Raw genomic sequence first — 13,964 nt, 5'->3', positions numbered from 1 at the left:
TACAAAAAAAGACAGAAATGTGGCAAAAAATGAAAAAAATGTGATAAAAATTTGACAAAAAAATGACAAAAATGTCATTTTAAGCTACAAAAGTGAGTACCCAACAAAAAAATGGTGGAAAAGAAATTCGATGACGTGAGAAAAAAGATCCTCTCGGTTCAGACGGGAGTTAAGAGGTTAAGCTTTTAGATTTGGGTAAAGCTCGGTTTCGCCCGGGGGCAAGGGTAAGGTAAACCAAGAGGCCAGACCGATGGCCCTAGAGCCAGTGGCCCTTCTGTGCTCTTCCAGAATGGACATATGGCCAGTCCACCCCTGGTCCGAGCCAATCAGGCTGCGCTTTTAGCTTTATGTGCCTGTCTCCTTTCTGATGTTGCTGCTTGACTTTTACTACAGGTGGAAAGACATACGAAACATAACTGTAAACACATGAATTCCTCTTCCAAAAGCTACATTGTCCACAGCAAAAATAGCATTGCGGGCGTCTTGCTGAGTGCTACAAACAATGCTGGTATCTTTGGTCCACGTATTAGTGTTTTAACCCCTTAACTCCCACCTGAACCGAGCACATTTTCTCCAGTTTGGCTTTACCCCAATCCAAAAGCAACAAAACTGAGACGAAAACAATGATGGAAATGTGACAAAAAAAATGACAAAAAATTGACGAAAAAAATTACAAAAATTTGATTAAAAAAATGACAAAAAAATGACAAAAATGTGATAAATTGACAAAAAATTGACCAAAAATGATGAAAAAATGACAAAAAATTGACAAAAAAATGACAAAAAATTGACAAAATTTGACAAAAAAATTGACGAAAAAATGACAAAAATGTGACAGAAAATGACAAAAATGTGACGAAAAAAATGACAAAAAATTGATTAAAAAAATGACAAAGTTTTGACAAAAAAATTACAAAAATGTGACAAAAATGTGATAAAAATGTGACCAAAAAATGACAAAAATGTGACAAAAAAATTACAAAAATGTGACAAAAAAATGACAAAAATTTGACAAAGTTTGACGAAAAAATTGACGAAAAAATGACAAAAATGTGACAGAAAATGACAAAAAATTGGCAAAAATCTGAGAAAAATTAGATTAAAAATTAAAAATTTTAATCTAATTGACGAAAAAATGACAAAATGTTACAAAAAAAATACAAAAATATGATAACAATTTGACAGAAAATGACAAAAAAAGACCAAAAAAAATTACAAAAATGTGATAAAAAATTGACGAAAAACATGACAAAAAAGTTATAAAAATGAGTTGAATACCCAACAAAACAATGATGGAAAAAAATCTGATTGAAGTATGATTTAAGTTAAGAGGTTAAAAGGCCTGTACCTGATATTTTTTCATGTTATACAGACGTCATACAAGGGGGCGGGGCCTAGCCAAGGGGAAGAAAACCTCTCATGAAAATCACAATCTTTCACTCTTTTTAGTCGTTTTCTGCCGGACTATGAACATCTTTATCACACACAAATAAAGGCAAGCCAAAATCAGGTCCATGTGGATGTGTTTTCACAGCAGATTCAGTAGAAGCAAAAAATGGCACTTGTTGCTAACGTTAGCATACATAGCATGAAACTAGCGTAGCTTCCTGGTTAGCATTGTCCGTTTTTTAAATACCATACCATACCATACCATACCAACTTTATTTATAAAGCACTTTAAAAACTAAATAAAAAAGGCTGTTGAAAGACTTTGCTCCTCTCCATGTCTCCATATCTTTAAGTAGTCGATAAATATATTCATAATTCTACATTTGTTTAACCTCTTACCACCCGCCTAAACCGAATGCCTTCTGTCCTCTTTGGCTATAGGCCTGTGTAACACCTCATTTGAAAGCTAAGACCCACAAAACTGATCTTTTTCCTCACGTTGTTGCTGTGTTGTGTCACCTTTATGTTTCTTTTGTCACATTTCATTTGAGTTTTTGTCATTTTTTTGTTGAGTTTTTGTCACATTTTTATGTTGTTTTTGTCACATTTTTGTCACATTTTGGTGAATTTTTGTCACATTTTTGTTGATTTTTTGTCACATTTTTGTCACACTTTTGTCACATTTTTGTCACTTTTTGGTTGAGTTTTTGTCACATTTTTATTGATTTTTTGTTGAATTTTTGTCACATTTTTGTTGAATTTTTGTCACATTTTTATTGAATTTTTGTTGAATTTTTGTTGAATTTTTGTCACATTTTTATTGAATTTTTGTTGAATTTTTGTTGAATTTTTGTCACATTTTTGTTGAATTTTTGTTGAATTTTTGTCACATTTTTGTGGAATTTTTGTTGAATTTTTGTCACATTTTTGTCACTTTTTGGTTGAGTTTTTGTCACATTTTTATTGAATTTTTGTTGAATTTTTGTCACATTTTTGTTGAATTTTTGTCACATTTTTGTTGATTTTTTGTTACATTTTTATTGATTTTTTGTTGAATTTTTGTCACATTTTTGTCATTTTTTGGTTGAGTTTTTGTCACATTTTTGTTGCGTTTACATCCTTGTTTTCTTCTCATTTTTTGTGGCTGTTTTGGTGCTTTTTTCCCCAAGAAGCTTTTTGATTAGGGTAAAGCCAAACTGGAGAAAATGGGATCCGTTCAGGTGGGAGTTAAGGGGTTAAGTAATGGTGGAGAAATGGGAGAAAGTCTGTTTTTTTCTCCTCTTCGTTTTCCCTCTGGCTGCTTCGAACATGACCATATATGGGCAATTGGAAACATGACATCCGTATCTAGGGCTGGGATAAGGTTTAGTGTGATTAAAAATGAATCACTTCTTTACTGCTTTACACAGACTCTTTTTTTCACAAAAAGTGAGCCTGAAAGTTGAGAAACCTGCTTATAAACTCATCTCTTTGAAGAACTGGAATGTTACAAATATGTTAGTGAAGTTAAAAGTTAGTTTGGACACAAACTATCATTAAAACATTACAAGGAAAGCAAAAAAAGTGAGCAAAAGGAGTCATGCATACAGCCTGTAAGACAGTTTATAGCAGGGGTGGGCAAGTTTTCTTGGCGGAAGGGCCGATTTTCTTTATCGTAAATAGACCGAGGGCCGAAGCCGCTGATAATTAGCCCAAAGTAAAGCACAACACTGGAAAAATGACCATCTTAAATGAGATAAATGACATAAAATATAAAATAAGATAAAATTGCTTGAATTAAAGTTGTTCTATGTTGAATTTGAGTCGGTTTGAACTAATCCAAGATACAAATGCTATGACACAATATTATCTGAATTAAGAGAACGACTACTAGAGGTTTTCTCTTGTCTAAGACCAGACCAAATCTACTCAAACATTAGATTTAATCTGTTAATTCAAGTAGATTTGTCATTTCTTCCTTCAAGGAATAGGCCACCGTTTTTACATACTGAGATATGTTCTTACCTTAGCTTTGACGATTTGACATTTGGCATCCGCGCAGTAAAGTGAAGATTACTGCGCGGATTTCAAACTACTGCTGGTATTATTACGCCTTACAATATAGTTCCCCCTTTTATCCGCTTAGAAAATCCACTCATGTTTAACTTTGTGTAATTATACTTTGTAGTGGAACACTTCACGTAACCATATTTAAATAGGGAAAACGTGGAAGAGCTCGGTAGCTTCTATCTTGACCTGTTTTGGAGCTATAGAGGAGAGAGGGAGAGGCTAAATGCTAACGCCGTCTGCGCTGTGTTTACGTGACTGAAGGCACGGTCCTAAAGAACTCGTCACAGCTAAGGTAAGAACATATCTCAGTATGGAAAAACGGTGGCCTATTCCTTTAAAACTAGTCCTGTCCCAGTGCACTTCTTTCAAATGCCAGTGCTGTACATAATATATGACCTAATCGGGTGTATTTCTACCTTTTTTTCCTCCCATTTAACTCTAATAATGTTAAAAGTGCTCTCTGATTTGTGTAATACTGTCTCTCAAAATCATCTTGAGGGCCAGAGGGGCTGTGCTGGAGGGCCAAAAACAAATCACCGTCGATCTAACCAGTAGCAAACACTTTATCAGCCCTGTTTTATCACTCAAGAACAAGATCTTAATCCCGCTTTTAAACACATCATTAATCACCAGCTCTGTGTGTTTTTTTAAAGATGGCCGTTCAATGCCAGCGCAGCTTTGAAAGAATCACATCTGTTGTTTATGTTGCGGAGTTTGGCGCAGGCTCAAGGTATTTGGCAGAGTCTGAGGTGAATGAATGGGCATGTGGTGCTGGATCTGTCTGCTGCAACTCGGGCAAAGGTGTTCGCCGCACTCATAACAAAACGGACCTAGAGGAGGACGAAGGTGGCATGTTTATGCATCGTAAAGTAGATATAAGAAAATGTAATAAACATGGGGAGATGCTTAAAGGAACTGGCCACCATTTTTACGTACTGTTTACATACAACTGTACTTTTTACATACAACAACGATGCAGATGACACTCAAATCTACGTGTCACTGACGGCTGGTGAACATGGGTCTGTAGATATTCTCTGTCACTGCATCCAACAGATCAGTTTGTGGATGCAAAACAACTTTCTCCAGCTAAACTCAGACAAAACTGAGATCATTGTTTTTGTCCCACAGGCACAAAGACAAAGTGTTATCAGTCACCTTGAGTCTCTCTCTCTAAGACCAAAAAATCAGGTTAGAAATCTGGGAGTAATCATGGACTCAGACCGGAACTTAAACAGCCACATCAAAGCAAAAACATCAGCAGCTTTTTACCATCTGAAAAACATGGCTCAGATCAGAGGAATAGACTTAGAGAGACTTATCCATGCATTTGTCTCCAGCAGGTTAGACTACTGTAACGGCTGCTCACTGGCCTCTCTAAACGAGCTGTCAGAGCCACAGAACATCCAGAACGCTGCTGCTCGAGTCCTGACCAGAACCAGGAAATACGACCATATTAGTCCAGTGCTCCGGTCTCTGCACTGGCTTCAGTCACTCAGAGAATAGACTTTAAAACAGCTCTGCTTGTGTACAAGTCTTTTCATGGTTTAGCGCCAAAGTACATCTCTGACATGTTAGAGCCGTGTGAACCATCTCGGGCCCTGAGAACTTCAGGGAGGGGCCTCCTGGTGGTTCACAGAGTCAGGACTAAACACGGAACAGTCTTCATGAGGATGTGAGACAGGCCTCAACTCTGACAATGTTCAAATCCAGGTTGAAAACAGTTCTTTTTACCGATGCATATGACTGAAAGTATTTTATCTGCACTCTCGCCTCTTACTGTAATTGATTAATTTCATGTTGATGTTTTTATTGATTCAATTTGCTTTCTTGTATTTATGCAACTGTGAAGCACTTTGAATTACCTTGTGTATGAATTGTGCTCTACAAATAAACTTGCCTTGCCTTGGCCATACTGATTTATGTTCTTGCCTGAGCTTAGACGAGTTGATGTGTACCTGTCTGGTCTTTGTGCGTGCCCTCAGTCACGCAAACTGACCAAAACGACCAACGATGTTGCTAGCATTTGGCCTCTCCCAGCATATTTTATTATCCTATTATTCAATTTTACTTACGTACTTTTATTTATTTTAACAATTTTTATGCTCTCCCAGTTTCCTCTGGAGGGGCCTCTGCCTCGGGAGCGGTGATTGGCTGTGGCTGCTGGGGTGCTGTCTTGTGGGTGTCTGGATGGAGGTGTGGTGTTGTCCGGGCACCCTGTGTTGGTCCCTGTGGCTGCAGCCGAGGTGCCGCTCCCGATGCAGACGGCTCCTTGGATGGTGTTCCCTTACCTGGTTTATCTGCACCCAGCCTTATCTTAGCCTTTTGTCCATAGTCTCCACTGTTTTACCTTGAGTGTGTATTGTGAGCTTGTGTGGTGTGTCTCTGGGGAGGTGGGTGGGGGGAGTGTGAATGCGACAATGTGTCTGTTTTTTCTGGAAGGAGGTGGGTGTGAGAGAATGTTTTTAAATCTGTAAAGCACTATGGGCCCGATCTTGTGCATCAAAACGGAGACGATAGCGTGACATTTTGCGCTCAGTCGGAGCGCACTTTGTGATCTTGCCACTCCAGACTTAGCGCATTTTAGTGGGTGGAGACACAGACATTTTCCTCCAACCAGATCGACTCCGTGTCCAGGAGAGTGGTTGTGTGGGAGTGGGGGGCGAACATGTGCTTTTGTTTTGCTTCGCATTCACGCCGAGCGCGGCCGATCCTTCGCCACAGCGGACGCTGTAGCTCTTTTTCTCTCGAGACGTGAACGTCGTTTAGCTCACGATGGTTTAGCTCACGATGGGGTAAATAAAGTTTTTAGTTTGACCTGTGTGAGCCTAAGGCTTAAGAAAGAACGCAAGACAGCGCAATGTAAACCAGGAAGTGAATGTCAGCCGTGTTTCCATCAGTGCAGTCGCCTCCTCTTGTGACGCCCCCTCACAGGTGGCGGAGGCGAATGGCACATATAGCGCCGCCACTCGGAAAATAATTCGCCAAGAGCCTGCGCCGCCCCGTGCGCCGCCACAAGATCTGGCCCTTTGTGTTACATGACATGTATGAAAAGCGCTATACAAATAAAATTGATTTGATTTGATATTCCTATAGCTCCAAACGGGGGTGAAGAAGCGACCACGCTCCTCCACGGGCACAAAGACCAGACAGGTACACATCAACTCGTCTAAGCTCAGGTAAGAACATGTCTGTATGATAGTATGCACTCAAGTATCACAATGGATTAAGCATTGCAGTTTTAATGGTCGCAATTATCGAGAATCAATAATATGACCTAAATATCGCCCATGGACTCTCATATCCTGGACTTTGAAACCATTCTCAGTGGGTTTTTCCGCAGGAAGTAGAAAAAACACAACTCGAGGCTGTAAAAGGGACACATGCTGCTGTGTTGATGATGATTTCAGAGCTCTAAAGAGTCATATTTGGCTCCGCCCCTTTGTGTCTGCATCTCCGGGACCATAGCTACCACAGTTAGATTCCGCCTGGACTTTTGTTTTAATAAAGTATGTATAACTTTAGTGCTTTGACCTACTGGTATTTTGTTGACTGCAGGGACCACACATTATATAGATTTGTTTCCATTTCTGTTCTTATTTGCTTCATCACAGACAGAGAAAGAGCATTTTTAGGTGCAAACATGTGTTTTTTTCAGGCCGAATTTTGATTATTCTGTACAGGCCCACCTTGATGCACCCATAGGCCCCGGGGCTGAAACAGAATTGTAGCTCCCCCCCCCCCCCCCCCCCCCCCCCCCAACACCTGATATTTTTTTTTTTATCTATGTTAATGCCATTGATAGTTTCTCTTATTGATACGGTTCTTTATCATTTCGCTTGTCAATTCATTAAAAATAGGCTATAAATTAGTAATAATAATGGAAAAGTAATATGGAAAGAAATGACCTTTTTTGACATAAACGTCCTCAAAGCATTTTTATAAAGCTAATGTAGAATGGTTATTAAAATAACGGGATTTAAAGCTATTTCAGTGGCAGACACTCTATTTTTATGAACGAGGGTCGAAGGATATTCTCAGCCCTTCAGCTTCGTGGTTTCTGAATGATACGAGCGAGCGGCAAAAGCAGCTCGTGCACTTTGTTTTGGTTCTTAATAACGTAGCAGCTGCAGTATAAGCGTGTATGAAGAGGACAGATTCAGACGGGCTCTTTACAAAGTGCAGCGCGGATCCTAAAACAGCGCAGACGTTTGGGATGGTGCGAGTGGTGCGTGTATCTGCGGGCGTGTATCTGCGGGCGTGTATCTGCGGGCGTGTATCTGCGGGCGTGTATCTGCGGCGTGTATCTACAGGCGTGTATCTGCAGGTGTGTATCTGCGGGCGTGTATCTGCGGGCGTGTATCTGCGGGCGTGTATCTGCGGGCGTGTATCTGCGGGCGTGTATCTGCGGCGTGTATCTGCGGCGTGTATCTGCGGCGTGTATCTGCGGGCGTGTATCTGCGGGCGTGTATCTGCGGGCGTGTATCTGCGGGCGTGTATCTGCGGCGTGTATCTGCGGCGTGTATCTGCGGCGTGTATCTGCGGGCGTGTATCTGCGGCGTGTATCTGCGGGCGTGTATCTGCGGGCGTGTATCTGCGGGCGTGTATCTGCGGGCGTGTATCTGCGGGCGTGTATCTGCGGCGTGTATCTGCGGCGTGTATCTGCGGGCGTGTATCTGCGGGCGTGTATCTGCGGGCGTGTATCTGCGGGCGTGTATCTGCGGCGTGTATCTGCGGCGTGTATCTGCGGCGTGTATCTGCGGGCGTGTATCTGCGGGCGTGTATCTGCGGGCGTGTATCTGCGGCGTGTATCTGCGGCGTGTATCTGCGGGCGTGTATCTGCGGCGTGTATCTGCGGGCGTGTATCTGCGGGCGTGTATCTGCGGGCGTGTATCTGCGGCGTGTATCTGCGGGCGTGTATCTGCGGGCGTGTATCTGCGGGCGTGTATCTGCGGGCGTGTATCTGCGGCGTGTATCTGCGGGCGTGTATCTGCGGGCGTGTATCTGCGGGCGTGTATCTGCGGGCGTGTATCTGCGGCGTGTATCTGCGGCGTGTATCTGCGGCGTGTATCTGCGGCGTGTATCTGCGGGCGTGTATCTGCGGCGTGTATCTGCGGGCGTGTATCTGCGGGCGTGTATCTGCGGGCGTGTATCTGCGGGCGTGTATCTGCGGGCGTGTATCTGCAGGCGTGTATCTGCAGGCGTGTATCTGCAGGCGTGTATCTGCAGGCGTGTATCTGCATCGTATAAAGAAGCTGCGGCGCAAAGCGGATCAATAAGAGGCGTCGTTAATGAAGGAGTCACGCGGTTCTGATGGATTACTCATCAGAACCGGTTCTCCTTATAGATATACTCGGTGCTGCTCCAGTGGGACAAAAGAGCCACTACAAGGAGGCATGTGGCTCCGGAGCCGCGGGTTGCCGACCCCCGTGATAGACCCTGGGCTCCAGCCCCTGCTAGCCCATTGGTTAAGCAGTCTCTTGATTCTGTATCAAACTCATTTTTACTTACAAACTGTATTTGTTTTAAATTATTCTTCACTTCAACAAAAATCCCCAAGAAGCTGAGTTAAACCCCAATAAACACATGTATAGCATTTTTGGGAAAAGGGCCCAAGACAAGAAATGGTTAATAAGCGAATTAAATCAAAATCGGGGATTCCCAAAGTGAAATTAATGATTAACGCATTAATGATCGCTTTGTCAACAACCCTCCATCAAACAGACTCTTTACAGCGGCGCAGTGCAGTTCACTTATTCAGAGCAGAGCAAAGCTGCATTCTTAGATATTCAGGCTCTTTGTTTGCTCAGCGTTTATGCCCTTATCCTTAGGCCACAGTTCGACATGAGGACGTCATGAGACAAGCAGCTGCCTCTACGGTTCAAGAACGAAACACACGACGCATTCACAGGACCAGAACCGCCGTAAAAATTGCAGATGTGCGTATGTGCTGCGACTTAACAGCTCGACTGGCCAAATAAAGATGTTTTCCTCATGTCACAGAGAGTTGTTCTGGTGACCCCGTGACTTTAGCTCAGACCACAAGCGCCTATTGTTGGAGTGAAATTGTCTGGAGAAGTGCTGGACTCACCCGCCCTCGCTCTCGGCCTCCTCGGAGCTCCTGTCCGATCTGCTGGCAGCGGCCGCACGCTTCCTCCTCCCAGCGCTGACCCTGAGAAAAGGGAAAGGGAATGTGAAATAGGAATGAACTTTAACCTCTTAACCCCCACCTGAACCGAGCACATCTTCCACAGTTTGGCACGACCCAAATCTATAAGCTTCTAGGTAAAAATGGTCAAAACAACAACGAAAATTAATCAAAAACGAGGATGAAAATGCAACAGAAGAGTGACAAAAAGTGAAGAAAGGTGTAACAAAAATCCAACCTAAAAAGCAACGGAAAAAAAGTGGGACAACACATACACTCGGTTAAGGCGGGGGTTAAGAGGTTGACTCCATACATCTTGGCCTGATCATTTTAGCCCTCAAATTGCCCACACAACAAAGCATTCCAGTCTTAAAGGGGGGGTATTAAGCAAAATGGACTTTTTCAAGCTTTCCATCATGTTATTATGTCATTCCCTCATTAAAAACATGCCTGAAGTGTTGCCTTGGCACATTCACGTATTTCTGAGTCATCTGTAAAAACTCTGATGGCGGCCATTTTAGGGATAGGTTTGCCTGAGTCCTCCTAGGAACGCCCCCACCTCCCGGAGACGCCTCCGAGCTTTCGTCACCAGCCGAGTAACCAACCACTGCTCCTCAGCAGAACCCCCTCCCCACTGATGCCACAGACAGCGTGTGGAGGGGGCGTGTCGGAAAGGCTCAGAGGTTCTTAACTTCTTAACTCCCGCCTGAACCGAGAGCATTTTCTCCAGTTCAGCTTTTGTTGGGCAGTCATCTCATTTTTGTCAAATGTTTGTGACTTTTTTGTCCATTTTTCGTTAAATTATTCGCATTTTTTTGTCAAATTCTTATCCATTTTTTGTCCATTTTTCGTCCATTTTTTCTCAATTTTTCGTCAATTTTTTCTCTCTTTTTTGTCAAATTTTTGTCAATTTTTTGTAATTTTTTTGTAATTTTTTTGTACATTTTTTGTAATTTTTTTGTCACTTTTTCGTACATTTTTTCTCACTTTTTTCACATTTTCCTCCTTGTTTTCGTCAGTTTTGTTGCTATTTTCACACCTTTTTTCCAGAAGCTTTTGGATTGGGGTAAAGCTGGAGAAAATGTGCTCGGTTCAGGTGGGAGTTAAGGGGTTAAAGAGACAGAGGCCTATTTCAAGACATTCACTACAGCCATTTTGAAAGAGCAATTTTATACAAGGCAGTTATTCTAATTTACTGCATTTACAGACCAACAGAAGGTTTGTCATCATTGTAGTGTGATATAGACTGGTGCTATGGGACTGAGAAAAGCAGAATACCCCCTCTTTAACCTCCACATCCTGTAAATAAACACATACATTACTGGGGCTGGGCACCAGTCGTTTTTTTTCCAGTACTTTAACAATACTTGGTTTTCGATACAGATACCTGAGAAGCCTTTTTCTGATACCTATACTAAAATATTTGTCGTCTAGAACCAGAAAACAGGACAATATGTGGGAGATCTCCAATGTCAAGAAATGTGTGATGAATGGGGAATAATTTGGGGGGGAATTTGGGGCAAGAATAGGGACAAAAGGAGGAATAAATTGGGAAAATGAGAAAAAATTGGGGCAAAAATAAGAAAAAAATTACAAAACAATTTGGGGAAAAAAGTAAAAGAAAAATGTGGGCAAAAATTGGGGGGAAAATTATTTATTTGAGCTGAAACAACAACTCTGTCCCTGGACCAACAGCACAAAACTTTGATCTAAAGATATAAGATTTTTTTATCAGTACCTGCTTTAAATACTTTTATTTTTTCAATACCAGTAGAACCTAAACTGAAAAAAGTGTGCCTGTAATTTGAACACAGATTTTGTAATGCTATATTAGACCGTTTAAAACAAACAGAGAATAAAGAGAGCAAAACAACACGTTACCTGTGCTGTGGACTAACCCTGCGAGACTCCGGCCCCCTCAGCTCGCCCCTCACCGCCTCGTGGAGCGTGGGCAGAGCCGTTTTTAAAGCCTTCATCTCCTCCCTTAGCTCAGACACGCACTGGATCAGAGCCTCCAGCCTGTTCAGCACCTCCATCTGGCCCCCGGACAGACCCCCGGGACCGTCCACTAACGTCAGCCCCGGGACGAGCTCCCTGCTGGGGGTGCGGAGGTGCGGCGCAGGCATGGAGTGTCGTCTGCGGTGGTGTGAGTAGCCTTGATAACACGCCACGGCCAAACCGAGACCCGCCACTCCGGCCAAGGCTCCCAAAAGCAGGACTTTGTTGTCGGATTGGGCCATTCTGTGAGACTCTGGAGAGAAAACAGGAAAGAGAGTTTTAGATCATTAACGTTACGTAAATGGAGAGGTCTGATGCACACAGACAAACACAAAGGGGAAACAATAAAGTAAATAATGTAAACTATAGATAATGACTTGGGTCCCTCTTTATATTTTGTTAAAATTAACTAGATTTGGGCAAATTGAGTTCAAAACAAAGTGAAAAATCCATCAAGCAAGTTGTTTTTATAACTCGATGTCTGAACAGGAGTTGCCTCATCAGGCTGAAGATCTAAAATGTTACTCATCAAACACATGTGGAAATGATTTGGGGAGCTTCTTGGAAATGGCTGGAGCTCTTCTGGTTTCTCCTGAATTTCTCCTCTGGAAGATTAATCAAGGAAACTAACTAACTAACTAACTGAAGGTAAATCCCTGACTCCTTAAGCTCCATATGTCGATGTATTAAAGGAATAGACGACCGTTTTTACATACTGAGATATGTTCTTAACTTAGCTTTGACGAGTTCTTTAGGACCTGTCTGATCTTCCCCCGTGCCTTCAGTCACGTAAACACAGCGCAGACGGCGTTAGCATTTAGCCTCTCCCTCTCTCCTCTATAGCTCCAAAACAGGTCAAGATAGAAGCTACCAAGCTCTTCCACGTTTTCCCTATTTAAATATGGTTACGTGAAGTGTTCCACTACAAAGTATAATTACACAAAATTAAACAATGTGGATTTTCTAAGCGGATAAAAGGGAGAACTATATTGTAAGGCGTAATAATACCAGGAGTAGTTTGGCATCCGCACAGTAAAGTGAAGATTACTGCGCGGATTTCGAACTACTCCTGGTATTATTACGCCTTACAATATAGTTCTCCCTTTTATCCGCTTAGAAAATCCACATTGTTTAATTTTGTGTAATTATACTTTGTAGTGGAACACTTTACGTAACCATATTTAAATAGGGAAAACGTGGAAGAGCTTGGTAGCTTCTATCTTGACCTGTTTTGGAGCTATAGAGGAGAGAGGGAGAGGCTAAATGCTAACGCCGTCTGCGCTGTGTTTACGTGACTGAAGGCACGGGGGGAGATCAGACAGGTCCTAAAGAACTCGTCAAGGCTCAGGTAAGAACATATCTCAGTATGTAAGAACGGTGGCCTACTCCTTTAAACCAAAGGTTGCAAATATTACGAATGTCACACTGTCAAATGAGTATCTTTTATGGCAGAATAATGTGTTATTATTAACAGCACACACACATTAATATTTACCTTTCATTCACACAAACAAATAAAGCAGGCATCACTTACATGATGCTTACATTCATTTACAGGTTTATACTTTTGGGGAAAACTGCTCAGATGTTGTTGCTATTTTAAGCAAACGCGAATAGTACTTTTACATTTACTCAAGTACATGTACTTAAGTAACTTTTTGAAGTAAATATACTTTTGCAACTTAAGTAGTTATTTCATACAGTACTTTTTTACTTCTACTTGAGTAGTTTTAAAATGAACAGAAGTATCTGTACTTTCAGTAAATGGTGACAGTGTGAGTAAAACTTTATGAGACAAATAAAGAGTAAAAAGATGTAGCTTGTGTGTTTGTTTACAATGATTTCTTTGTTTTAATGGTATTTTCTTGATTTGCTTCACAGACTTTATGTCACAACTGAAACATGAATCAGACTTTTTCACACTCACTCAAACACTTACACTACTCAAGTAACATTTTCTCAAAGTACTGTTTTACTGTTGCTTGAGTAAACCTATTCTAAAGCTCTTCTTCTGGCCACTTCTCTGCCCACTTCTAATATCCTCACCTGCAGTATTATCAAGAACTGTAAGTATTTCATGACTTATGTAGAACTTTGACAAGTGGGCATCTCACGTGATAGAGCTGGATACTGTCACAACCTTTCACACATTAGTCTTATTAACCACTTAACTCCCGCCTGAACCGAGAGCATTTTCTCCAGTTCAGCTTTACCCAAATCCTGTAGGCCAGTGTAACACCTCATTTGAAAGACCTGCAAAACTAAATTGATATTTTTCCTCACATCATCAGCTTTTTTTTCATCACTTTTTTTTTTTGGGCAATCATCTCATTTTTGTCAAATTTTCGTGACTTTTTTGTCAATTTTTTGTCACTTTTTT

The 13,964-nt window shown here is 41.6% G+C and overlaps 1 protein-coding gene across 1 annotated transcript in view; it reads right to left on the bottom strand.

Moving 5' to 3' along the window:
* rmdn2 (regulator of microtubule dynamics 2) overlaps positions 1-11,833 on the bottom strand; it is a 124,505-nt gene extending 112,672 nt beyond the window's left edge. The window contains exons 1-2 of the mRNA XM_079560597.1: positions 11,468-11,833; positions 9,530-9,610 (exon numbers count right to left, since the gene is read on the bottom strand). Of these exons, the coding sequence (XP_079416723.1) occupies positions 9,530-9,610; positions 11,468-11,826 (440 nt within the window). The 5' untranslated portion in view covers positions 11,827-11,833. The remainder of the gene's footprint in view (positions 1-9,529; positions 9,611-11,467) is intronic.
* Between the last annotated feature and the right edge of the window lie 2,131 nt (positions 11,834-13,964).

The sequence above is a fragment of the Gobius niger genome (assembly GCF_951799975.1).
Source record: "Gobius niger genome assembly, chromosome: 7".
In the NCBI taxonomy this organism is placed as follows: domain Eukaryota; kingdom Metazoa; phylum Chordata; class Actinopteri; order Gobiiformes; family Gobiidae; genus Gobius; species Gobius niger.
This window is presented reverse-complemented; position numbering and strand designations above follow the sequence as displayed.